This window comes from Lepidochelys olivacea, assembly GCF_965140295.1.
Source record: "Lepidochelys olivacea isolate rLepOli2 genome assembly, chromosome: 4".
Taxonomy (NCBI): domain Eukaryota; kingdom Metazoa; phylum Chordata; order Testudines; family Cheloniidae; genus Lepidochelys; species Lepidochelys olivacea.
The window spans coordinates 142,369,520-142,396,737 of NC_140414.1; the positions used below are offsets into that span (position 1 = coordinate 142,369,520).

The 27,218-nt window shown below is 46.7% G+C and overlaps 1 protein-coding gene across 2 annotated transcripts; it reads right to left on the reverse strand.

The window, feature by feature from the left end:
• Positions 1–912: 912 nt before the first annotated feature.
• On the reverse strand, positions 913–17,962 carry LOC311520205 (5-hydroxytryptamine receptor 7-like). Of its 2 annotated transcripts, none has more exons than XM_084627503.1 (3): positions 17,848–17,962; positions 16,235–16,806; positions 913–2,678 (listed from the first exon to the last, which is right to left on the reverse strand). In XM_084627503.1, the coding sequence occupies exons 2-3, from the start codon at positions 16,741–16,743 to the stop codon at positions 1,907–1,909; spliced, it is 1,281 nt and encodes a 426-aa protein (XP_084483629.1). In that variant the 5' UTR covers positions 16,744–16,806; positions 17,848–17,962; the 3' UTR covers positions 913–1,906. The 2 variants fall into 2 exon arrangements, with proteins under 2 accessions (XP_084483629.1, XP_084483630.1); XM_084627504.1 differs by lacking the exon at positions 17,848–17,962 and adding an exon at positions 17,204–17,246.
• Positions 17,963–27,218: the final 9,256 nt, after the last annotated feature.

Consider the following 27,218-nt stretch of genomic DNA (forward strand, 5'->3'; position numbering starts at 1 on the left):
GGGCTGGTAATTTGACCTGGTATTGGGGTGGAGTGGGGGAGGACTACTTTCCCTTCAAACCCTGTCCCCCTCCACACTCTGCTTCCCCCCACCCCCCATCAGTGAAAAACTCCCATTGATTTCAATCGGGCCAGGATATCATTCAATGCATTTTGTGGATACTTTCTGAAAAATCCAGCTGTGAACGCCCGTCGTGTTCAGAGCAGATAATGTGCTACAACGATCCATCAAGTCCATTGACTATATTTCACTTGACTTGAGGTTTAACAGCTAGGATGGCAATGAGCCTAAAGGAAACTCATCTTGACTTAGGAGAACTTTTGATATATTTTCTCTCTCTCGAAGTAATAGGAGGGCCTTTATTTCATACTTCAGCCTTGCCTTTTCGTAGGGCTTAACAGAGGAAATCCCTGGGAAAGAAGAGACCAAAATCCCTGGGAAAGAAGAGACCATGACCCCCGTGTGTTAGTACAATCTCTTCTTCGGCCTTGGAATCATAGAATATCCGGGTTGGAAGGGACCTCAGGAGGTCATTGAGTAAAAGCAGGACCAATCCCCAATTTTTGCCCCAGATCCCTAAATGGCCCCCTCACAACCCTGGGTTTAGCAGGCCAGTGTGCAAACCACTGAGCTATCCCACCCCCCCTAAAAGTTTTTCACCCCAGATGGGACACGAACCCACAATCCCTGGCTTAGGAGGCCAGTGCCTTAAGTTTTAAATTCACAAGGGCACCTGATCCAAAGCCCACAGAAATCAGTGGATGTTCTTTCTATTGACTTCAGTAGGTTTGGGATCAGGGCCAAACAGAGCTATGTCAAAGGGTGGAAAAAATGCACCAAAAGTCTGAATATGTAAAAAAAAAAAAAAATCTAGATAGGAATAAAGAAACTTTGTAAAAGAATGACACCTTGTTCAGTATGGTATTTTTCACGTTTTCTGTACATTATGGTGCATCACTGTAAAGCAGTCAGTGAAATAATACATTTTTGTCTCTTGTCAAACAAAGCGTGCTTTTATGTACTGCTTTGATTAATCAGTTAGCCACAAAATTAGGAAAGCACATCACTAGGCTGTGAATGAACTATATAATATATCCCAGTAAATACAGCAGTCTTTACTTGCTCCTCACTTCTCTGATATAAATAGGCTGTTAAACAAGGTTTTGCACTGTTATTTTTAAGCATGCCACTTTCAGGTACTGTAACACAAGGGCTTGCGGAAAGAGGGTCATTGGCATCGTTCCCTGCCATGCAAACTCAGAACTGGCTTGAGAGTGTACAATGGAACCAAATCAGTTACAACAGTTTATAAGCAGGGATGCAAAGTGTAGGGCTTACAATGTGTTCCGTTGACATCTATAATGCTGCTCTCCTGTTTGCTACGGAAATGCAGCCGATGAGATTATCCAAGAATAGCACATAGTGCTTTCCCCCTCCACAGATCTCAAAGCCTTTTGCAAAGGTGAGTGGTATTCCTGTTTTTACAGATTGGGAAACGGAGGCACGGAGCTATAAATGACTGGCCCAAGGTCACACTGTCAGTCAGTGGCAGAGCTTGGAAGAGAACCCAGGAGATCCTGACTTGCCTTCTCATGCACCACACATTGGCGTGAACTGCTGTCTCCATGGGCTGCATCCTCCTATCAAAGAGGAAAAAGGAAGGGCTATGGTTTCTTCTGCTGTAGGTGTGGCCCTCAGCTACTCAAACTTGAGCACCTCTTGGGTGACAAGCACTTGTGCAATTTTGGCGATGGTTAACTCTGGCAGAGGAACAATGCCCATATTTGCCAAGCCGGACAGGAAATCGAAAAGGGAACCCTGCAACAGGCCAGAGGGACGAGCAGGCGTTCTTTAATTAGGCGCTCAGCGCTTGCAGTAGGCTAAGGAACGTGACCTTCCTGGAGATTTACAAGATGCCCTCATGTCTCTCTGTGACTTTCAAGGCCTCATGCATGCTGGCTGCAGACAGCCTCCTGTTGATGTTCCTGTACCTGCATCGCAGAAGGTTCCAAAAAGTAGTCCTTAGATCGCGGTTGAAGAAAGCATAGATCAAGGGGTTGATCAGGGAGTTGGTGTAACCCAGCCACAGCAGGGTCCTCTCCAGCCGCAGGGGCATGCAGCTGCACTGGATACCACAAATGAAAGGCCGGGCCGTGGACATCAGGAAGAAGGGAAACCAGCAAAAGGTAAAGGCCCCCACGATAATGCCGAGGGTTCTCGCTGCTTTCTGCTCCCTTTTGAAGATGGAAATGTTCTTTCGATCTTGCCGGAGCAGTTTGGACAAGGTGGCGCACTCCTCCACCGCTTTGCTGCGCTTGGAGCTGTGATGGCCTCGGACGCTGACGTCCATGCAGTACACCCCCTCCTTCTCCTGGTGTCTGGGGAAGTTCATGAACCGGTGTTTCTCTGCACTGACCTTGGCGGCTTTGTAGATCCGGCTGTACATGACAAGCATGACTGTCATGGGGATATAGAAGGCTACCCCAGTGGAGTAGACCGTGTATCCAAAGTCCTGGCTGATGAGGCAGACCCTTTCAACGTTGACGTTCTTGGCCCAGCCAAACAGCGGAGGAAGAGTTATGGAGGCAGAAAGAAGCCAAACTATGAACACCATCTTGGCCATTAGTTTCCCGTTTTGTCTCACAGGGTATGTCAGCGGCCGTGTGATCCCCAAGTACCTGCAAAACAGTTTCAAAGCCGATCAGGTTTGCTTTTTGGTTCACAAGAAGGTGAAGGTTGTCAAACGTATAGAATCATAGAATCTCAGGGTTGGAAGGGACCTCAGGAGGTCATCTAGTCCAACCCCCTGCTCAAAGCAGGACCAATCCCTAGTTTTTGCCTCAGATCCCTAAATGGCCCCCTCAAGGATTGAACTCACAATCCTGGGTATAGCAGGCCAATGCTCAAACTGCTGAGCTATCCCTCCCCCCCAAGAAGGTGGTTTTGCACCCCAAATGGGACTTGAACCCACAATCTCTGGCTTAGGAAGCCAATGCCTTATCCATTGGGCAGAAATGCTATTGGTAAGTGTCACCTCAGTCATAACGAGAATTGGTTGGAAAATGCTTTTTTTTGCTCCCCATGGTATATTTTGCCCCAAAAGGAAAATTATTTCATGTTTGTTGAGATTTTCCGTGCAAAACTCCAGCTTTGTGGTGAAAAAAAAAATCAAAATATTTCAGCCCAAATCCCAAAATGTCCGTTCAGAAATGCCAGTGCAATATCTCATGGGAGTTGTAGTTTGGGTGCCTCATGTGTTCACCTCTCCTCTATAGGCCAGGCTCCCTAGGTGGGCTACTCTTGCTATCATTCAGCCCAGTATTCCCTCTTACAGAGCCACCATGATGTACCATAGGAATCCCATTGACAAAGTGAATCCGATTTCTCACTCAGCTGGAAATCAAGACTTACTCTGTGAAAAATTTCATGTAATCAAAAACCCAATTTTCCATTGAACATTTTTTCATGGAAAATTTTCAACCAGCTCTAGTCACAGCAATTCAGACCATCCCATCACCCCAGCAGGCAAAAACCCAAGTCAAAAATGACTAGAAAGTCATCAGACTCAGGGCCAAATTCTGCTCTCCATTACACCAGTGTAAATCAGGAATAATCCCAAGCGAAGTCAACAGCATTGCACCCATGTGTCACGGAGAGCAGAATTCAGCACTCAGGCTTTGCCTAACCCACAGTGGAAGAGATCTCCAGAGCTAAGATCCCTTCAGGCCCGCAAAGTTCAAATCTACAGACTATTGGCAAAAGCGCCCCAGCTGTCCTCAACTTTCAACACAGTGCAGAGGTGGGGCGTGGCAGGCCCACATCTGGCAAGTGAATGTAACAGAGTCTGGCATGAAATTTGCATGCCAAGGGACTGGAAGAAAGAGGTGGGCCAGAACATGCTACTAATAGGATGTTGCATCCGATGAAGTGAGCTGTAGCTCACGAAAGCTTATGCTCAAATAAATTGGTTAGTCTCTAAGGTGCCACACGTACTCCTTTTCTTTTTGCGAATACAGACTAACACGGCTGTTACTCTGAAACCTGTCAGGATGGTGAAAGAAAGTGCAGGATTAAATATCCTTTCCTACCTTTGGGCTGGTCTACACTATGTGGGGGGGGATCAATCTAAGTTACGCAACTTCAGCTACGTGAATAACGTAGCTGAAGTTGACATACTTAGATCTACTTACTGCGGTGTGTCAACGGGATTCCCCTTGCGCTTCTCATTGAGGTGGAGTACCGGAGTCGACGCTAGAGCGATCAGCTGTCGATTTATCGTGTCTATACTAGACACGATAAAACAACCCCCGCTGGATCAATTGCTGCCCATCGATCTGGCCAGTAGTGTAGACAAGCCCTTTATTTTACACCTTCTTTCGGCTCCTGCCCCCCACATACCTATTTGAAACATCTACCACCTAACCACTCACCTCTCAACTTAGCCTGCATTCTCTAAGGAACCAAAACATGTAGAGATTCTATGGATCTATGTCAACATCTTAAATTGTGCCCAGAAACACAATTGAAGCAAGAGCACCCTGCAGAGAACTGGTGCTATATGCATCAAGCAAGCCAATGCTTGCTGGTTAATCAGGCAACTATGTTCTAGGCAACAGGGAACTTCCAAGTGGTATCCCCATGTGAGTCATATTCTAGAAGTTCCAACTGGGAGCTCCCAGCCACCTGGGTAATTGATGAATTCATAGGTTTTAAGGGCTGAAGGGACCATAATTATTATCTAGTCTGACCCTCTTGCATAACACAGGCTGCTGGCCTCACCGAATAATTTCTGCATCAAGCCCATAACTTCTGTTGGAGCTATAGCAGATTTTTTAGAAAGACATCCAGTTTTGAGTTAAAGATGTCAAGTGATGGAGAACCTACCACATCCCTAGGTATGTTGTCCCAGCGGATAATTACCCATCACGTTAAAAATGTGAATCTTATTTCTAGTCTGTATTTATCTAACTTCAGCTTCCAGCCACTGCCTCTTATTACGGCCTTTTTCTGTTCGATTAAAGATCTATCTGCTGTCAGACGTCTCTTCACCGTGTACATATTCGTAGACCGAGATGAGGTCACCTCCTCTTTGATACACTAAATTAACAAAAGGAGTGCCATCTATCATGGCAAACTCTCCGCTCGAGGGGAAAAGTCATCACTAGAGCAGGACAAAACAATTTAATTGAAAAGATTTTTCAATGAAAAATGTTTTTTCCCACCGAAAGGAAAATGTCTGCAAAGAATTTTCACATTGGGTGAAATTTTAGGGGGTTTTGACTGCAACATTTGAAATAATTTTTGTTGTTGTTGTTCATAAAGTTTGTGGGGTTTCACATTTCTTCCTTTTCCAGTGCAGCACAGAAATAAAAAAGGGGGGGGGGAGGGGAAGGAGTGATAGAACATGGGGAAAAAAGAAACTCTCCCCAAAGAAAACCTTTTAAATAAACCCAAAAGTCCACAAAGAACATTTTCAACCCAAAATGAAAGTGTTCATTTCTTTGGAATTTTTTCTTGAGAATGGAATTATTTTTTCAGCCAGCAGTAGTCACAACCATCTAGCAAAATGCAGACACCCACCCACCACTACCTGAGAATCTGGAAGATTTAGCAAGAGACTTACTGAGAACCGGTGAGCACAACCCGTCAACAGAAGTATCATTGTAACCACTGGCATCACCTCCACCTAGTCTGTGCTGAGCTTCAGCCTGTTTGCGACCCTCCATTCCCCTCTCCCAGGCCAGGTCTACTCTAAAAAGTTAGGTTGACCCAGCTACATCACTCAGGGGTGAGGATTTTTCACACCCCTGAACGATGCAGTTAACCCTCAGTGTAGACAGCTACCACCTCTCACGGAGGTGAACTAACTACAGCGATGGGAGAACACCTCATGGTAATGAGTGGCTATATGGATTCGCTATAGCAGTGCAGCTGCAGCCCTGCTGCAGTTTAAGTGTAGACACAGCCCCGGCGAAGTTCTGGGAAAGCAGTGCTCTTTGTCTCTGACTGAAGAGAGATGCAGAGCTGAGTGCTATTAGCCTGCTGATGGCACCACAGCCCATAACTCCCTCAGACAAAGAGCCGTCTTGGCTGGAGAGTGGGTGAGCCATACTCAAAGACTTCCCCCGTGACCCTTCACTGAAGGGAAGGAAAAGAGCCAGCTCCAGGAGGGAGGGGGAGAAAGATGAAGTAGTGTCATCATATGATGATGAGAACACTCTTTCCATTTCACCAGTATCTCAGGAAGATGTTAAATAGAAGCTACTAAAGCTAGACATTTTCAAACCAGCAGGACTGGATAACTTGCATCCAAGAGTTCTAAAAGAGCTGGCTGAGGAGCTTGCTGGCTCATTAATGTTGATTTTAATTAAGTCTTGGAACAGTGGGAAAGTTGCAGAAGACTTGAAGAAAGCTAGCTAATGTTGTGCCAATATTTTAAAAGGTTAAATGGGGTGACTCCAGTAATTAAAGGCCTGTCAGTCTGACATTGATCCCAGGCAAGATAATGGAGCAGCTGTTACTGGACTTGATTAATAAAGAATTAAAGGAGAGTAATTTAATTAAGGCCAATAAACATGAGTTTATGGACAATAGCTCCTGTCAAACTAACATATCTTTTTCTGATGAGATTACAAATTGGGTAGATAAAGGTAATAGTGTTGATGTTATGTATTTAAAACATTTGACTTGATACCACATGACATTTTGATTAAAAAATTAGAAAAAATATAAAATTAATATGGCACATATTAAATGGATTAAAAACTGGCTAACTGATAGATCTCAAGATGTAATTTTAAATGGGGAACCATCAAGTAGGTGTATTTCTAGTAGGGTCCCACAGGGATCGGTTCTTGCCTCTATGCTATTTAACATTTTAATAAGTGACCTGTAAGAAAACTAAATAATCACTGATAAAGTTTATAGACGGCACAAAAATTGGGGATTGGTAAATAGTGAAGAGGACAAATCTCTAATGCAGAGCGATCAATAAGTGTTTTAATATGGCTAAATGTAAACGTATAGATCTAGGAACAAAAATATAGGCCATACTTACAGGACGAGGGACTCTATCCTGGGAAACAGTGACTTTGAAAAAGATTTGGAAGGTCATGGTGGGTAATCAGCTGAACATAAGCTGTGGTCAGAAAGGTGAATGAAATCCTTGAGTGCATAAACAGGGGAATCTCAAATAGGAGTAGAGAGGTTCTTTTGCCTCTGTATTTGGTGATGGCTCCTAGAATACTCTATCTAATTGTACTGCCCACAATTCAAAAAGGATGTTGATGCATTGGAGAGGGTTCAGAGAAGAGCCACAAGAACGATTAAAGGTTTAGAAGACCTGCCTTATGGTCATAGACTCAAGGAGCTCAATCTATATAGCTTAACAAAGAGAAGGTTAAGGAGTGACTTGATTACAGTCTATAAACACCTATGTGGGGAACAAATATTTAATAAAGATCTCTTAAATCTAGCAGAGAAAGGCATAACATGATCCAACGGCTGGCAGTTGAAGCTAGACATGTTCAGACTGGAAATAAGGTGTAAATTTTTAACAGTGAGAGTAATTAACCACTGGAATAATTTATCACACTTGTGGTGGATTATCCATCACTGACAATTTTTAAATCAAGATAGAGTGTTTTTCTAATATCTCTGCTCTGGGAATTATTCTGGGTAAGATCTATGGCTTGTGTTATACAGGTCTGACCAGATAATCACAATGGTCCTTTCTGGCCTTTGGGTCTATGAATCCACCAACACCTGTCTCTCGGGTATTGTCTAAGCAGCAGGCTTCTCCTGAGATGATTGCCTTTTCCGAGTTACTGTTTAGACTGCATTCATCAGGTCGATAGCAATCTGCATAACAATGGGGTGCAATAATCAGCATCTTCAGGCAAAACAGAAGCCTTTGTTGGCCGTCCTGTTTTTCTCTCTCTCACTTAAATGCCTATAAATAAAATAAAACAAAGACCTGCCACTGATTCTTATTGATGACGATGCTCTTCTAGGCACTATGGTTCCAAACACCGCAAAGAGCTCTCCAGCCTAGATGAACTATGGGCCCAGCTATGTTTAGGATATGAACACAACTCCGCTTGAGGGAAAAGTATACGGGGGACATATTATCTGCTACAGCCAGCTTCCATTGGGCGCAACAGAGTGGAGGGGCTGATTACAGCTTCCTGATTTGTGGCCTGGGGCTGCTCTAACTTGTGCATCTGAGTGCAGTCGCCTAAGGACAATAAGCCAGCTGGGGATGACTGGAGTGCATTGTGGTTCATCCATGCCCCTTTCTCCAGCTGCCCCTTACATTCTGCTGGAACAAGGGGCTAGGGGAGGGTGGCACAGGAGTTGGCTCAATGCCTACTGAGGACTCATCCATGCCACGAGTATGTCCAGAAGGGCACATGGGGTGGCGTCCACACCCTATCACTGTCTGAGTCATGCGAAGGGAGTGGATCAGAGCACAGAATCTGCCACTAGTTGTCATCTAAGACACAGCACAATTGCAACACCAGTGCCTCCTAACACCAGGATGAAGGGCGTGGCTCAGCACTCTGGCAGGCCTGATGCACTCAGAGATCTAATGCACGTGGTCATCCTCAAGAACGGTCATGCCCAGCTGTTGATTATTAACAGCCAAGATTTTCCAGTAGCAACTAGCATTTTTGGGGTGCCCAACTTAAGATGATTTACAGGGGTGCTATGCATCCAGCTCTGAAATCTCAACTCAGGCACCCAAATTACTAGTCGCTTCTGAAAATCTAGGCCAATAGCTTCTTAAACCTTATGAAACTCATTGAGTTTCTTTAGAAGCAGACACATTTCGGATTCATTTAAAACCCCCTAAAAAGTGGAAGTTACACATTAACCGGTGTGAAGACAGCTGTAACCATAAGCGCATAAAAACGGCCACACTGGGTCAGACCAAAGGTCCATCTAGCCCAGTATCCTGTCTTCCGACAGTGGACAGTGCCAGGTGCCCCAGAGGGAATGAAGAGAACAGGTAATCATCAAGTGATCCATCCCCCTGTTACCCATTCCCAGCTTCTGGCAAAAACGCTAAAAGACAGGCAGTAGTTGTATTTCATTTGCGAGTTACTAGAAGTAGCTTCTAGATCAGATGCAGCAACCTGCCTTGTGCTGTCTCCACCAGAGAAAATGGATACTTGAACACCAAGGGCTTTATTTACTGCTTTTGTAAAATGGGGAAAATATAATAAAAATCGGTCAGTTTTTACAAGTAGCAGAGATATTTTACTGGGTTCTCCACACCCATTACCTCAGAGAAGGTGCAGTCTAAAAGCAGCTGTGCCGCTTTGTTTTCTGATTACATTTGTCAGTTAATGAGCAACACGGTTGCCTGGCGCAGTGGCCCACTGGCTGTTTGGGCTACTTGCGGGGGAACACGTATACAGAGCAGATCATGCGGCCACTTTTTTGACTGTTCATTTAGTGTCGACATCTGAAATCCCAAAGGTACTAGAGCAGTGTGGTCTAGTGCAGAGGTTCTCAAACTGTGGTCCACGGACCACTCCATTCAGGTGGTCCGCGGATAGTTCCCTTGAAGGTGCGCACCTGGGCGGCCACGCATGAGACAATGAAGGGCCACCCACCTAATTAGTGGAGCCACTAATTAACTAATTAATTAACAAAAAGTTAATAATTATTAAGGTTTTTTCTATATAGCGCTTTTATCCAAAGCGCTTTACAATAGTGAGTTAATGGCACAAACAACATTTGGAAAGATCATTAAGTGGTCCGTCGAGACCCTCAGCAATTTTCAAGTGGTCCGCAGGAAAAAAAAAAGTTTGAGAACCACTGGTCTAGTGGCTAGTATGCTGAACTGGGAGTCAAAAGACCAGGGTTCTAATCCCAGCTCTTCCATTAGCCTGCTGGGTGACCTTGAGCAAACCACTTCCCTGCTGTGCCTTAGTTTCCCCTTCTTCTATCCCTTGAGCCCCAGGAACCTTAACTTTAGGTAGGTCTCCACTTACGGCGGTGTGCAGAGTACGAGCCGTGGATGTCCGGCTTGCATGGGGCTAAATAGCACTGTAGACAGCAAGGCACTGCTTAGGCAAACAGAACATAGGCATGCCTGAACGTACATTCCCTACCCACCTCTCTACAAGCCCAAGCAGCACCGCTACACTGGTATTTTTAGCCACTTAGTGTCCCAGTGCCAGAGCCTTTCCCCGCCGTGTGTAGCTACACGTACCCTCCGCGCCACCACAAGGGTGGACAAGGCCTAGAGGTGTTACTACCCATGCAGCCTATAATATACACGTACGGATGTATGCTGAGGAAAACCCAGACATATTCAAGATCGTCGTCGATGCCGTTGCATATATACCATGATCATGTAAGCCTTGCAGGGGATTTCGACACTTTGAAATGAGGGTCAGAACAAGGCCTAGGCACCATTTAAAGTGGTGCATAGCGGTGGATAGCACTCATCACACATGCCTTGGCTGCGTCTCTGCACAGGAGGGAATTTCACACTCAGTCCTTAGTGTCCCAACATGTCTGGCTCATATTGTTGCTGGCCAATAAAAGGGGCAATTCCCCCCACCCCAAAAATCTATTTCTTTCCTTTAATAAAAGTCGATATCATTCCAAAGGCTTAAGTAGTAACGTGATGCAAGCAACACAGGCTACCAAAGGAAAAGCCGTTGAGTATTTAAAGTAAAAGCCTTTTTTATTTATTACTAGTGCATGCTGTGAGGGCGCTGGGTCTCAAACTCCGGAGCTAAAGTTGAAATCAGAGCTCCATTAAGGGTCTTATTTTGTAAAAATCCACCTTGTCTATTTCAGGAACAGACTAGATTTTGCCCTACAAAACATACTTTGGAATTCTTTGAACATATGCATCACTGATTCCATAGTCTGTCTAGTCTGAGATATACACGTATTAGTGATGTATATGTGGAAACTATTTGTAAATGTTTGGGTCAGAGTTAAGGTTAAGTATCCTTTATATTACAGCCACTTAATATTTAACTAAGGATTTAAAGCTATTTAAAAGACCAGGTCATCCCCCCGGAGACTGAACATACAGAGAAACAAATTTCTAAAGTTTCATTTTTGCAGGTACTTATATGGGCTCTATTACCATATTATATCTGGGCACCTCATAGACATTAATGTTTCATCCTCCCAGCACTCCGATAGATAGGGAAGTGATGCTAATTCTCGTATAGATAGGAAAACTGAAGCACTGAGGGCTTGACTACACTACCGCACGGGGTCGATCTAAGATATGCAACTTCAGCTACGTGAATAGCGTCGCTGAAGTTGTCGTACTTAGATCTACTTACCACGGTGTCTTCACTGCGGTAAGTCAACAGCTGACACTCTCCCGTCGACTCCTCTTGCACTCCTTGTTCTGGTGGAGTACCAGAGTCGACGGGAGAGCACTCAGCAGTCGATTTATCACATCCATACTAGACACGATAAATCGACCCCTGCTGGATCTATTGCTGCCCGCTGATCCAGTGACTAGCGTAGACAAGTCCTTTGTGATTAAAGTGACTTGCCCCAGGTCATACAGGGCAGTGAATTGAACCCCAGGCTAGCTCTTTCACCACAAGACCCCCCTGCCTCCCAGGGAGAAGGCTTGCTCAGCACAGGGCTGGCTGGGGTGTGAAAGCCCATGACTTTTTAGTAAAAATAGCCTAAAAGTCATAGGTACTGTCCTGGGAATCACGACCACAAAAAAATCCTCTCTTAATTACTAACATTATTAGGCTGCTATTTCTGGGGGTATGCAGATACATGTTGAAATTAGCAAGGCGGTTCTGAGCCATTACTGGGAAATAGACAGATTGCCACTCAGTTGGCTCCAGATGTTCTGAATTTATTTAATAACTACAGAGGCCCAACTGGAGAAAGGGATACGCTGAACTCTGAGAGGAGTGATCGCTGGGGGAGAAGTCAGAGGGAATCCCGGGAAGCAGCTGTTTCAGATGTCAGTGCTCTCAGGGTTTTCTTTTCACAGGAGACTGATGCCTGGCTCCAGTATAACTTAGTCTGAGTTCAACGGGAATCGCCGGAGACCACGAAAGGCTGGGAAATAGGTTTGTTTTTTCTCCCCACCATGAACATTTTTGAAAAACAAAACACAACAAAAATACTTTTGTAAAAAAAAAAAAAAATTTTTTTTCAAGTTGTTGTCTCAGATCCCCAAAAGCCAAAACTCTTGTGTTTTTTTTGGCAACCAAAACATTTGCAGGTTATTGGGATTTGTGATGACCTCACCCACTCCCACAATTTCATGGAAATAGATATGCCCTGTGGAAAAGTCTGTTTTGATGAAAAAACCATATTCCATTAAAAAAAAAATTCAGGACAAAAATTTCCATCAGCTGCACCAAAGATTTTTTTTTAAAGGTACGCATTAGTAATCAAAATACCACTCTATATTTTTATAGCACCTTCCATCCTGAAGGATCTGAAAGTCCTTTACATGTTTTTGTTAGCTTATATGTACCAATTAAATGCAGCCACCTCTTTGGAGGAGCGGGGCCCCATCATGAAAAGCAGCATAGACCTAGTTAGTGAACAAGAGAGCTCCAGGAGAAGCCAGAACACAAGAGAGAAGTCAGATGGGTCGCAGTGGAACGTGATCTACTGAAGGCACCTGCTCTTCATTGCTAATGAAATAGTCTGTAAAGAGAAGACAACCTACAGACGAAGGAGGCTGCCAGAGGAATTGCTGACCATTTCCCCAGGAGCTAGAGAAGCCTAATTGAGCAGTGCCTGGAAACCAAGCCACTAGGACATAAGCCTTCAATGGTATGTGATTGAGCACCTGGCACAGTTATTGTAAACTAAAGGCACTCAAAGACAGAAGTCAGAGCCAGCGGTACTCAGTGATACAGTACACCAGCACCTCCCCAAAGTTGAGAACTTATTCTTCAGAATCTCAGCTGTCATCTAAAGCAAAAAGGAAGTCTCTAGCTCTTATGGTTGAAAAGAAACACTTGGTTCTCATTTGAAAGGCTAAGTGATACAAAAAGTTCTACCTGAGTCTGCAGAGAGCCTGGAGTAATAGATTGGGGAGGTGTGAACTGCCCTATTTATAAGAGGTTAACTTGGAAGCCCAATGACATAAGAACGGTGCAAGTCTCTGACCCTCCCACTCCTTTCTTACATGAGGGATGAAATAGTTAACACTGCCATCAACCCACTTCCCAGTTAACCCCCACAGAGACAGATGGGGCAGGTCACACTTCTCTGAGCCAGATACAGTAAGTGACATCTCCCTTTGGTATCACCAGTGGGTGGCATTTGGGAAACACCCACCACGTATCCTCCACACACCATGTATTCCCCCCACCCCCATCTAGAAGGAGCCAAGCCAAAGGAACCAAGCAGAGCCCATAAGCACATTCAAGCCACTCCACCAAGGGGGAGCCCAGGGAGACGCACAATCATCTTGTGAACAGCTGCACTCTCTGAGATGAGCACCGTTGCGTTTTGGAGACTCACGTCAGCCAAGCTTGGACAAGTTACCAACATCTTCCCTCTCCCACCCAATTCCTGCACGCAGGGGAGGGTTATGAATGAACCTGACAGAGCTATCAAACAGTTATAGGAGCAGTCAGAGGAGAGAAGGAGCATTTGACACGCCCACAGGTGGCTGTTAGTGTGTTCATACATGTATTAAAATTGTGTTTCATGGATACAATGAAACAGACCTCATTACAAACCCCACTGACACATGGACAGTGAGACCCACACCTGTTGTTATACACACCTACAGAAGGCTTGTTCGCAGGAGTACAATTCTCTGGTGAGCAGCTCATTCCAGTTATAATTTAAACCGCTGGTGAGCTTTTTTCCCCTTGAATTGCTTCCCAGTTAGTTAGCCCCCCTGCACTTCACTCCATATTTCCCAAATCCAAAGGGATTTACAAATTAGCAGTGACCGAGTGGGGAGTATAATCGTGAACAGACTGCAATTTAATAGTCCAGATGGGTTGGATACAAGGTACAGTAGGTCTGATTAAGCATTCAGGAGAGAGAGGCAAGAAAGCTTAGCTCAACTGCAGCATGTGATTGTCACAGCTCTTTACTCAGGTCACCCAGCTGAATTGACTGAAAGCACCCAGGTCAAATCATTGTATAACATCACCCAGTATCTCAGCCTCCAAATCAGCATCCTGCTATTTCGTGTCTTCTACTCTCTTGCTCTAAACACAGCTCCCTAGCTCACAGGCGGGAAAGAGCAATCAAGGCTAAATGAATGATTCATTTCAGTCCATACCAGAAGACTCAGCTGTTGACTTTCGCAGAGTATGAAAGAGAGGATGTATTTGGGGGGGTGGGGCGAGGAGCAGGACTGGAGAGAAAAGGGTGGGTTGGTTGTTTACACCAACTGATTTTGGCATCAAGAGTTTCTCAATGGATGGATCACAGGCCCTGATGCTGCCCTGCGTTACGACAGCTTTGCGTCATTCATGGCATAGGTAAAGCTTGTTCCCAGTTGCGTAGGCGATGCAGAGCTGCTGCAGCAACTTATATACAGACTTCCCACTCTTCCCCCCACCCCACCTATGCAGGGAGTAGTTAGGAGAAAGGGACAATAACTAGGGGATTGCTGGTACCTAAGAGAACCTAATTGCCAGAATGGCCCCTCAGGGCCACTGGCAACCAATGTAATTTAGAGTAGCCCTGAGGTTGCTCTATTTTACACTGCGGATAGAACTAGCACCTTTCTCCCTCTACACCCGAGCTGTGCTGAGCACTCAGATGCAACTCACAATCTGCTTTATAATCACCATCGCCCAGATCCCGAGCAACTGCTTCCTCATTGACTTCAATGACTGCTGTAGGAGCTCAGCCCTTCTCAGGATTTGGCCCCGTTGCATTTTCTGGGTTTAAATGCTTTCTGGCCAGATTAATAAGCATTTCCCTGAAATCCCATGTCTGCTCATATATCAGTGATGAAAGAGGGCAGGCCAAATTCCACACACTCATTGCTTGCTCTGGATTTGTGCCTGCTTACGCCAGCAGTGAGTTTGGCCCAGATGGTCATAATTAATGGGTGCAATCAATTGCAGTTAATTTTAGTAAGAGGTCTGTTCTTTTTCACTTTCACATCTTGAGCTCTATTGCTCCTTGCAACGGTGGCTTAAACCCCCCCCCACACACACATTTTTCAAATTCCAGTCTGTCCACTTTATTTAATGAAAGAGAGAGAGAGTGTGTGGGTGTGTTTTAAAGGCAATTCTGTTTCATTTTATCGATCTCTGTTTTAAAGCTGTACTTGCTGATAATCCCTGAAAAGCAGAAATTCATATATTCCACTATTGCATTTTATTTTTTCACACACCTGATAAGGATTTTTTTCTTCTTCAATATGGGCTTCTGTATTTTAATGTACTTCCTTTAATTAATTGGCTTTCTCACACAAAAAAACGCCAACACTTACACACTAAAGCTGGGACTAATGAAGTCTTCAATTTATAAAAGTGGTTTTCTAGTCATTTTATTTTTAATATCAGGGCAGTTTGCTGTGTAAGAAATGCTGAGCAAAACTGGTTACTCAGATGCAAAGGTAAATTAGCATGAGAGGCCAGCTAATATTCAAAAAGGCTTTTAGAACATACGTTGTTCCTTATTTGCTCAGCTCAAATGCAGCATCTAGATTTTCAATTAACTTTCTGCTTTTTAACACTGTTCTACACCTGGTTGGACTAGGGCACAGAAGTTAAGTGACTCTTGTGCATTGGATAGAGGAGGAGGCAGGGGTGCCAGAATGGGGCATGGCCCCATCACTTTTAAAAGTGGGAGGGTTATACCCTCCCACTTTTTATCTGCCATAAGGGCGAGCAACGGGCGTGGGGGCAGGGAGGAGCGATCAGGGGTGGGGTCGTGGGGGGAAGAGGTGGCGTGGGGGTGGGGCCCCAGGGAAGGGGCAGCACGGGGGCGGAGACTCGGGGAGAAGGGGCAGTACGGGAGGTGGGCCATAATTGGGGTACCAGTGGCTCTTCCACGTTTAGGGAGCTTCCTGGGAGGAGGCTGGCAGTAGGAGACCTGGGTCCTTTCCTCCACTGACTTCTCTGGAGCAAGTGACTTAGCCGCTCCGTGCCTCAGTTTCCCCAGTTGTAGGATGGAGATGGCAGCATTTACCCACCTTGTCACAGATTCCCAGCCCTTGCAGAACACCCTTCAGCTACGTACTACTGGCTACGCACTACATATAGGGGTGTCAGGGCATCCTTACCTGTCCACGCTGATGACACACAAGGTCATGATGGAAGCGGTGCAACACATAACATCCATGGCGATGAACACATTGCAAAACACCTTTCCAAACAGCCACTCCCCTCCCACCAGATCCGTAATGATCACGAAGGGCATGACCGCAAAGGCGACAGAGAGGTCGGCCGCTGCCAAGGAGATCACCAGGTAGTTCGAGGGCTGCCGGAGCTTCTTGACAATGCACACAGAGATGATGACCAAGGCGTTGCCCGCGATGGTCATTAAGGTGATGATGGAGAGCACTGTCCCAATCACGATTTTCTCAGTGTCCCCATAGAGGAGGATCTCCTCTCCACAGTCTGTAGAGTTGGTTAGGTTGGAGGACAGCAGTTCTGGCTCAACTGGAACAGAGGGTCCCTCAGTCATGGATGGATCTGGGAGTGACTTCGGTGTGGGATACTCGTGCTCTGTGTTCTCCACAAAGAGAGGATGCTGCTCGAGAAACTGATTGGGGATGACCCTCAGCATCATTCTTTCGGCTCATGGCAAGGAGGAGTGACCCAAATTTTCTCCCACAGCTCTCCCGGGCGACACCTACAAAACACAGCATTTTATTCCACGTGATTTGTTGTTTTTCAATCGCTCCTTTGCCTTTAAATTTGCCACATTGGCTCGTATTGATTAATGACTTGCAATGGGACTGGGGAGCCCAAGTCACGCCCCCGCCCCCCCTGGCTTTGGAAAAGGTTATCCTCCAGCTAGTCTGCCAGAGGGTGAGTGAACAATGCTAAATTGTTACATTGTTAAAGACAACCCCCATCTTTTCATGTACTCTGTATATCTCTCTTCCTACTGTATTTTCCACTCCATGCAGCTGATGAAGTGGGTTTTAGCCCACGAAAGCGTATGGCCAAATAAATCCGTTCATCTCTAAGGTGCCACAAGGACTCCTCGTTGTTAATGCTAAATTAACAACAAAGAGAAACCTTACCATTTACTGTGCAAAGGCTGCATAACTGTCAACCTCTTATTCCATAGGTCAGTTGGTGGCATGCGAATGGATTTGGAAAAGACACTGCAACCAATACACAAGGTGTGGCTTGGGGTGTGTGTGTGAGAGAGAGAGAATGAGAATATCTCCTGTAACCATATACACAAATATATTAAAAGTACTATGCACACCCCCAGGTTAAATCCCATGTGCTACACACATACACAACGTCCTAGGCGCTTGATGCAACCACACAGCACTTTGCATCAGTTGCAGCGTCTCAGATAAATTGGCTAGTCTCTAAGGTGCCACAAGTCCGCCTTTCCTTTCTGCTCACTTACTGACTTTCCCTCGGTCTCACCCGGAGGGACCGCCACCCTGGCCCTGGCTAACCCTGGGCTGGGGGGAAGGGGTGTGTGTGTGTGGGGGGGGGGGGGGTTGGCTTTCGCCGAGCAGCCCGTGAGATCGGTCCCTGGTTCAGGGGGGAGAACTCCTGCCCCCTGACAGTGCCAGCCCCAGCTGATGCTTGCAACCCACCCACCCCCCTGCCTGAGCCCCGGCTCCCTCCCACCCTCCCCGCAGCTGAGCGGGAGCAGAGGAACCGCGCCCCGCAGAGCCCCCCCCCCCCCCACGCAGCGATTTACCTTTGCAAAGGGAGACTCTGCGCCCTCCTGCCGGGGACATCTTCCAGCCACAGCCAGGTCCCCCCCACCCCCGGCTCCTTGCTGAGGCGGGTCCCAGCCTCCCTCCACAGGGCAGGACGAGAGGGACCCCGGAGCGCAGCCCCGCCTCCCCTGCGATCCCCTCCCCGTGCTCTCCAGCCCCCCGGAGAAACCCTCCTGCAGCCTCCCGCTGCTGCCGGGGCCACGCGCGCCCCAGAGCCAGCCCCGGCTGCGGCCGGTGAGCCGAGGGTACGTGTCAATTTCACGCCCCGGCACAGTCTCCCCCCGCTTCCCCCGGGCTGGGGTGGTGCCTCGACTCCTCCCCCACCCTCCCAGCCTCCTCTTGGACACCCCAGCAGGGGAAGACATTTCCCAGGGAGGGGGAATCTTGCAAAAGAAAATCCCCCTTCTTGCAGGTGCCTTCCCGGGGATCCGAGGCTCTCCTCCCTTTCCCCCTCAGCCCTCCTGAAAGGACGACTAAAAAGCCAAGAAAAGTGCCTTGCTTTGAAACTCCTCGGCAAGAGACGCCTGGAGGGCCTGGATGAGCAGGGGCAACGCGGGTCTGAAGCCAGGGGGCAGTAGGAGAAGGTTTACACAGGCGGGTCCCTGGTCAGCTGGAAGTTTAGCTGAGGCTAGGGAGAGACACAATCATCCCATGAGGATGATGGTATCTAAGGGTGCTTTTTAGCCCCTCCTTGGCCTCTAAGCCTGCAGGGTGCAGGGAGGGGGGGGTTGTGAAGAGGAGCAAGGGAACACAAGCAATGGAAATAAGGAATAGCAGCTTCTTTGACTATTAAAGGAAAAGCTCTTAATAAAAACTGCCCCCCGGGGGAGCACAGTGTGTCTGTTAAGTGAAGCCACTCACAGACATCTCATCAGAAGCAAGGCCAGAGGATCAGAGCATTATCCTGCTGAATAATCCCTGGGCCAGCAAAGGAAGACACAGAAGGGTTTGGGGTTTTTTTTTTTTTTTTTTTTTTTTTAAAAAAAAACCAACGCAGCTCCATGAAAAGAGTACACTCATGAACAGTGCGGCTGTATTAGCTGTTCTGTGAGAGAGCATCACTACTTGGAAGTGACTGCAGATCAAGCAGAAGCCAATATACGTAAATGAAAATAATTTCACGCAGCTCTGATTGACACAGCGGCTCGCGGCTGGTTCAGCTTAAAATCGGTTTGTCCTTTCCTAGGTATGTTTTACTATTTGGCTCTGTGTGTTATGTCATAGTTAAGGCTGTGATTTTGTCACGCAAATTGTTAGTCAACTTCACGGCAGAGGAGGGGGGGAAGCCCCCACCTACAGAGGGGCGGACATGCTAGGCCTGAGCGGCGTTGCAACCGAGGTGGTAGGTTGCAATGCTTGGAGCAGGACTCCAGGCCCACGGGAGCTGCCATTGCAGGGATCACAAACTTTATTAAAATTCACGCTTACCATGAAAATGTGACTTCTGCACCAAAATCCTTTAGGAAGGAAAAATCAAATGCACGCCCTGGAACAGGGAATAATTGGGTAGGTGGTAGTACAGCTAAAGATCTGGAGGTTCCAGTGGACCACGGATTGAATGAGACTCAACAACGTGATGCAGCTGTGAAAAAGGCTAATAATCTGTGGTTTATTAACCGGAATATTGTATGGAAGACACAGGAGGTAATTGGCACTGGTAGGGCCACAGCTGGAGTACGGTGTCCAGGTCTGAGTGCCGCACTTTAGGAAAGATGTGGATAAACTGGAGAGAGTCCCAAGGAGAGCACGAAAAATGATAAAAGGTTTAGAAGACCTGACCTCTGAGGAAAGGTTAAAAAAACCTGGCCCTTGCGAAAAGACCGAGGAGGGACCTGATAACAGTCTTCAGATACAGTAGGGACTGTTATAAAGGGGGCGGGGATCCATCCTTCTCCCTGTCCACTGAAGGTAGGACAAGAAGTAATGGGCTCCGTCCGCCACAAGGGAGATTTAGGCTGGATATTAGGAAAAATGTTCCAACTGTAAGGGTAGTTAAGTTCTGGAACAGGCTTCCAAGGGAGGCTGTGGGATCTCGATCATGGGAAGTGTTTAAGAACAGGCTGGACAAATACCTGTCAGGGATGGTCTAGGTTTACTTGGTCCTGCTACAGCACAGGGAGCTGGACGTGATGACTTCTCAAGGACCCATCCACATTTCGTTGATTATTCTAAAATCGGCACCTTAATGATAATTACAGTAGTGCCTACAGGCCCCAGTGTGCTGGGCGCTGTACATACGCCCAGTAAGACATGCTCCCTGCCCCCAACAGCTTACAATTTAAATAGACAAGGCAGCCGACCTCTGTGAGGGGAATCAGAGGCCCAGAGAAGAGAAGTAACTTGCCCAAGGTCACCCAGCTAGTGAGTGGCAGAGGTGGGAACTGAATACAGCTCTCCTGAATTCCAGACCACTGCTCTGGCCACTGGACCCCACTGCCAAGGCTGGTGGGCAGTAGGGCTTACTGAGCGCTTGAATATTTCTTAGTTATAAAATAATTCTTCTGACTTGAAACCTGCTAATTGTGCAGAGTCTATGTAGCCAGTTGTTCCTGTCATTGTTACCCTCATAATACCACCTAGCTCTTATACAGCACTTTTCATCAGTTAATCTCAAAGTGCCTCACAAAGGTCATCAGTATCATTATCTCCATTTTACAGATGGGGAAACTGAGGCACAAGGCAGTGAAGTGACTTGCCCCAGATCACCCAGCTGGGCAGCAGAAGAGCCAGGGGTAGAATCCAGTTCTCTTGAGTCTATCCACTTGGCCTCCCTCTCCCATGCCTTCTAAGTCTGTTACACCCAGTCATTACATCTGGTCTTAATTTAGGCCCTGCTCCTGCAATTAGACCCACGTGGACAGACCCTAAGCCCATCTGGAGCCTTGTTGGCTTCCAGGTGGAGTTTAAGGTGTTGCTATTGTTCTGTATATTGTCCTACTGTCCTAAAATAGCCTGGGACCTTCCTACTTGAAAGATGCCCTTCTGCCCCTGCCCCACTACCACAGCGGAGATACCTGAGCTGGAGCTCCCCTGGCACAGAGGAGAGATGGTGGCAGGATTTTGGCTGCGAGAGCCACTCCACTCTGCAATTCATTTTGCACACGGGGCAGAAATAGCCCAACCGTACTGACCTTCATGGTGCGCTGCATAGTCCTTGTGTTTGCACAGTAGGGCTGAGGAGTTGGGGATGGGGTTACCTATAGGAATTTGGAGGTTTTTAATTGTTTGACTGCCAGTGTGCTTGTCCGACGAGGTGGGGGAAGGTGCTGTTGGTTTGGTTCAGTAATGAGAACAGGTGGGAAGGGCATCTAGAGCCTGGGGTAGGTGCTCATTAATGGGTGTCCTTTAAATCTCAACAAGTAGAACAAATGAATCAGTCACGTGAATAAAGATCGGATTTACCCACCTTCCCTTTTTGTCAGACGTTTCACATGCATTTTGTTGGAGTCTATGATTGCTACCGTACTTAACCACGGGAAGACATCAGTTCATGAGAAATGCAGTTGTAACTTAACTCTTTTTCTGCTTGAACACAGCACCGATGAGCTGTTGCTGTAGTTGATTGCTACCAAAGTGAGCTAATGATGGGATTATCTGGGGATCTGCTGCATTTTCCCAGGAAATGAGCCTGATCTTACATTTAGGAACATAAGACAGGCAAGGTCATCAGAAGCCCAGGCCCCAGCGATCACAGGCAACCCCATCGTATCATTCAGAAACTTGTCAAGCTCCCTCTTAAAATGCCATGGGCCCAGTCCTGCAGTCCATACTCAGACAACATGCCCATTCACTGCAGTAGGATTCTTGCCCAGTCCAGGGGTGCAGAAAGGGCACTTTTGAACCATAAAGAATCCCACAGCACTTTGCCAACACAACAAACAGATGTACAAACAATGGACCAAACTGGGTGAAACTCAGGGCATATCTATGCTACAAACATTACAGTGGCAGGACTGCAGCTGTGCCATTGTAGATTTGTTCAGTGTAGACTGTTTGCAGTGATTTGCTACAATAACAGAAAGGTTTTTTTGTCACTGTAGTAAATCCATCCCCTAGAGCGGCGGTAGCTTGGTTAACGGAAGAATTCTTCCATTGACCTACCGGTGTTTATACAGGGGCTTAACTCCATCTCTCAGGGGTGTCACTTTTTCTCTCCTGAGCAATGTAGCTAGCTCAAGCTATGTTTTAGGTGCACACCACCTGTAGACCAGGCCTCATGTGCGCTGTAAAAGTATAATCAAAAAGTGGCACTTGACCAGACATGCACCAAGATCCCTTCGTTTGCTGCTGAAGTGGAGCCATGTCTGGGGTGAGGGGGTTGTGTGTGTGAAAAACAGCACATGGCAAAACCACCCAGGGAGTTTAGGACAGAAAGGGAAGAAGACTAGCGGGCACTCTAAGTCAGAGCACTGACCCTTGATGCGCCTCTGAGCTATACTCATGCAGTGCAGATGTGAGCTGCATTCACTCTGCACTAGCCAAACGCTTAAAGATCTATCCCAGCATGCACCAGGGTCAGCGTATAAACGCTCTCTTTCTATTTATACCGTGCTCAAAGATAGCATCTGTAGGAGGGAGTCTCTGTTTTAGCTGTACCCCGATCTGCAGGGGGAAGTTCCCTGGGATATTACGAACACCTTATCCTAGTGAAGCTACAGCTGGAAGATATAATTTACCCTGATGACCAGGGTACCACCTTTGGTTTTACGGGTCTTGATTCAGCAAGACACGGTGGGCGAGGTAATAGCTTTTATTGGCTCAACTCCTGATGGTGAGAGAAATAGTTTTGTCTCTCTAATATCCTGGGACTAGCACGGCTACAACTACATTGCAAACAACAATGGCAGGTATCTAATTTTGAGCCAACAAAGCATTTATGCTTGTGCTTAAGTCATCATGACTTCAGTGGGACTTCAGGTTAAATATACGCTTACGTGCTTTGCTGAACTGTGCTGAACTGAAGCACTTAGCACTGAACTGGGATGAACCGAAGCACTTGCTGAACTAGGCCACAGAGACTGGCCCATGATACCACACAAGGTTTTTTTAATCTCTCTATTCCCTTCCCTTCCAGTGAAGCTTATTATAGATTTGTTTAGCGTAGACTGTGTGCTGAATGCACAAAATAAAGATGGCCCCTGCTCCAAAGAGGCTACTATCTAAGGGCTTGTCTACACTTCAGCATGAATCCAGAATAAGGTAGGGTGTGAATTTAAAGCTGATTAACTATTCCTGATTAACGCCACATGTGGACGCTCTTATTCCCAGATCACAGTGCCTTATTCTGAATTAGGTTACAACACTGTGGATTAAGCTAGTTCAGAATAAGACGCTCTTATTCTGGAATTACAGCATCCATATATGGAGTCAATCAGGAATAATGCCCCATGCAGACAAGCCCTAAGAGTTAGACAAAGGAAGGATGGACTAGTGGTTAGGGCACTAGTCTAGGGCCTGGGAGATCTCAGTTCATCTCTGTTCCACCAGGGTCTTTCTCTGTGACCTTGTACAAATCACTGTGTTGCTCTGTGCCTCAGTTTCCCATCTGTACAAATCTCACAGCGGATGAAGATAAAGTCATCAAAGATTGTGAAGTGCTCAGATACCTTGGTAATGGCCTCCTTAGAAAGACCTAAGAAGGAGAAGACAGGCTCAAGTGGGAAGGCCTAGGGTGGGGTTTCTATTTTTTTTTTTTTTAATGCTGCTGCTTGTGAACACTGCGAAAGAAGTGGGGTTTTTTTACAGGGTGCTATTAATTATTATTTCAATTCCAGCAGTGCCCACAATCTGCTAGACACTGTCCACACACAGGACACCCGTCACTGTCCTCGAGGGCTCACAGTCTAAGGAGACAAGGACAAAACATGCAATCAACATACGTCTCCTAAGAAAACTATTAAATGACTAGCAGGGAGTTGAATGGAGAAGGGAGGTGGCCTGGGATGAGAGGGGCATAAAGGGAAGCATGGAAAAAATGCAGAGCGATGCTGTCTTTGACTACATGTTAGCACAGCTTCTGGTGTCATGGAGCCCTGACCTCAGCTGGCCCCACCATTATTCGAATCATGAGAATGGAGGAAAGAAACAAAACTGAGCATCAAGATTGGCATCAGGGATGGAGTGGAGGGCTCAGGGGGGTGAGGCAACCTGATAAGAGACCCGCTCTGAGCTGTTGGCAGTGGCTGAGTGGAGAAGGGCTGAGAATTTTTAGCTGGAAGCGGTGCTCAAGCAAGTGGAGGGATCCAGAGAGGGGTGGGACGTGGTCAGATGGACAGGTCAGGAAGATAATGTTGATGGCTCCCCTTTGGATGGCCTGAGGCGGGAGGGAGGAGAGTCAGTGTGACTGGAGACAATGGAAAAAGAAAACAATGCTGGAGATATGGCCCACAGAAAGGATGTTGCATTAAGCGGGCAATGCCCCTGCACAAAAAGGCAAATGCTACACTGGGTTGTATTATGTGTAAAACAAGCAAGGGGGTTATTCCACTCTAGGCAGCCTTGCCAAGATGCCATTAGAATGCGGAGCTCCGCTGTGGGCAGCTCGCTAGATAGAGGCCTGACAAATTGGAGAGGCTCCCGAGGCGAGACACAAAAATTATCAAGAGTCCGGAAAATACAAGCTGCCACGGGAGGTTAGGAAGAATTGAGCAGATGCAGTTTGGAGCAAGATGGAGGGGGAATACGTGGAGCCGTCCAGCTGTGACACAGGGAGCCGTTATTGTCATTCAGCAAGACGCGCACAAAACACAGATGAAACGGGCTTCAGATGCAGCTGGAAAAATTCAGGTTAAACGGGAGGAAATATTTTATGGACCATGCTCGCTCAGTTACACCCAGGCAACTCCAAGCAAAGTCCAGGCATAACCGAGAGCGGGATTTATCTGTGCGACTATAAAAGAGCAGCTAAATAATAGAACCAGCTGCCCAGGGGGCCATTGAACAACCATCTCTCCAAAGATTCCTGGCTCAAGAGAGAGGCCCAGCTCCTCAAAAGATATTTAGGCGTCTAATTCCCACACATTTCAATAGTGCCTGGATACCTTTGAAGATCCATGCCGCAATGTTTTCAATCATCCTACCAGTGGGGAAGACATTTTGTGATCCTGAGCAGGGGATGTGTTTAAAGTCAACGAAACCCATTTCCTGGCCAGCCATGTCTTTATGGAAATCTCTTTGGGACTGCAGTGCCATCGGGCAGTGGATAGTGTCTGGCGCACTTCCCCATGGCTGGGTCTTTTTGTACACGCCGAGCATGCTGACGGGGGCGGAATAGCCAGGGTGTGTTCAGCTTCTTTTTCCCAAGAAGGTGCAAAGGAGATGTGGGCTCCATTGAGGCAGTTCTACTGTCCATCTTCTTGGAAGATGCTGTGCCCGACTACTGGTGCAGGTGTCCTCTCATGGGACGGCACTGACCATTTTACAGTGAGACACATGCTCTTCCCTTCGATGATGTAAAATAGAGGACAGCTTTGAAATCCACATCAAATACACCTTCAGGGGGGGTGTATGACTGGAAGGTAGAAGGTTTGGGCATAGCCATTAGCAGGTTTCGCCTCACGGTGGCTGGTTCAAATGCTGCCCGTGTTGGTAATGATGGGGAGTGTGAAATGAACAGTAACCGAGTGGGTGGTCTCATCCTACTTCATAATGAAAAGGGGTTTGCAGCCTTAAAACCACCCTCCTCATTGGTTGTCTCCTCAGAGGTATCCAGGGAGGAGGAGGAACAGGGTGTGAATGCTGGAACAGTGACACTGGAATCCCGCCCCGTAAGAGCTGATTGAAGCGTCACAGGGTGGCGGGGAAAAGCCTGCACTGCTCGTGACTGTCCCTGGACACTGTGGTGAATCTACAGAGGATTTCTGTCTCATGGGTTTGCTGAGCCCGACAGCTTTTGCGAGCATGTGGGGAGAAAAATGGTACCGAGCAGCCATTAGCACCATTTTTGGCACACAGAAAGACGTGTGGATAAGAGGAGGAGAGACGCGTATCAGTTTACAATGCCACAATCGTAGCTTAAATTCAATTGCCCTATAGCTGGGGAACATTAGATGGAATGCTGGGTGGATGTCCAGCTAATACTGAACTTATATACTGTTTGCGTGGTGAACGGTGCAGGATACGTGACACAGTGTAGGATAATACTAAATGGGCGATGGAGAACCTGAGGACGTGTCTGCATGGTAACACATGGGTGTAGATTCTGTGCTTCATTGATTATGGAATCACAGAAATGTAGGACTGGATAGGACCTCAAGAGGTCATCTAGTCCATTCCCACCACCTGAGGCAGGATTAAGTATACCTAGAGCAAACTCTAACAGCTCCCAGGACCCACTGAGAACTGGAAACCACCCCAAGAACTTGTTTGATTTGGACAGTTTGACTCATCGCTCACCAACAAGTTAATGAGAGCCACAAGGGCTAACAGGGAAAAGAAGAAAGATTTTCAGAAACAGATTGGGGGTAATATTCCTGTGCTGTGTTAACTTTCCTAGTCAAATCAAATCTTCAGAAAAGGAACTTTTGGGAATGCAGATGCCCTAGGAGACAAGTGAACAGTGAATAAAGGGAAAAGAGGTAGCAAGGGCAACTCTACTGGGCCAACAACAAGAGCTACCACTGAGATGCAGTTGTCCACCACTTAACAGTGGGACTTCAAGCCACAGGAAGGCTCTTCATTGCTTTTAATTGATTTTCATTGCATCTCCTCAAGATTCTGCCTAGGAAACTATTTGAGCAATGGGTTTCAGAGGGGTAGCCATGTTAGTCTGTACCAGCAAAAACAACGAGGAGTCTTTGTGGCACCTTAGAGACTAACACATTTATTTGGACTTAAGCTTTGGGTTTGAGCCCACAAAAACTTACCCCCAAATATATTTGTTAGTCTCTAAGGTGCCACAAAGACTCCTTGTTGTTTTTATCTGAGCAACGTCTCCTGTGTTTCCTGTGCTCTGATTGAAAGAACTGCTACTGATCAGCAACTGCACTTGCCTTTCTTAACCGGCAGCCTCGCTTCTGCAGAATGATAAATGTGCCACACCAATGTGACTGTGGATGTTTGGTAGCATTCTCATTGCCTACAGAATCAGGAGCAGATCCTCTTTCAGGGGTTGTATCCTTCCTTTACAAAGAAGAGAAAGTTCTATTTTACTTCAGCGACTGTCTGTTCTTTTCAGGACAGTGGGGTTTTCCATTAACGTTGCCTAAAGGACTAAAGGTACGGCTTGCATAGCAGTGTGGCACACGAATGACGGCAAAACATTGAATCTCTCAACCTAAGTTGATTACACTTATAGTAGATAGAAAGCGCTCCTACACACAGGTCTGGCTGACATACTGGATAATGATTC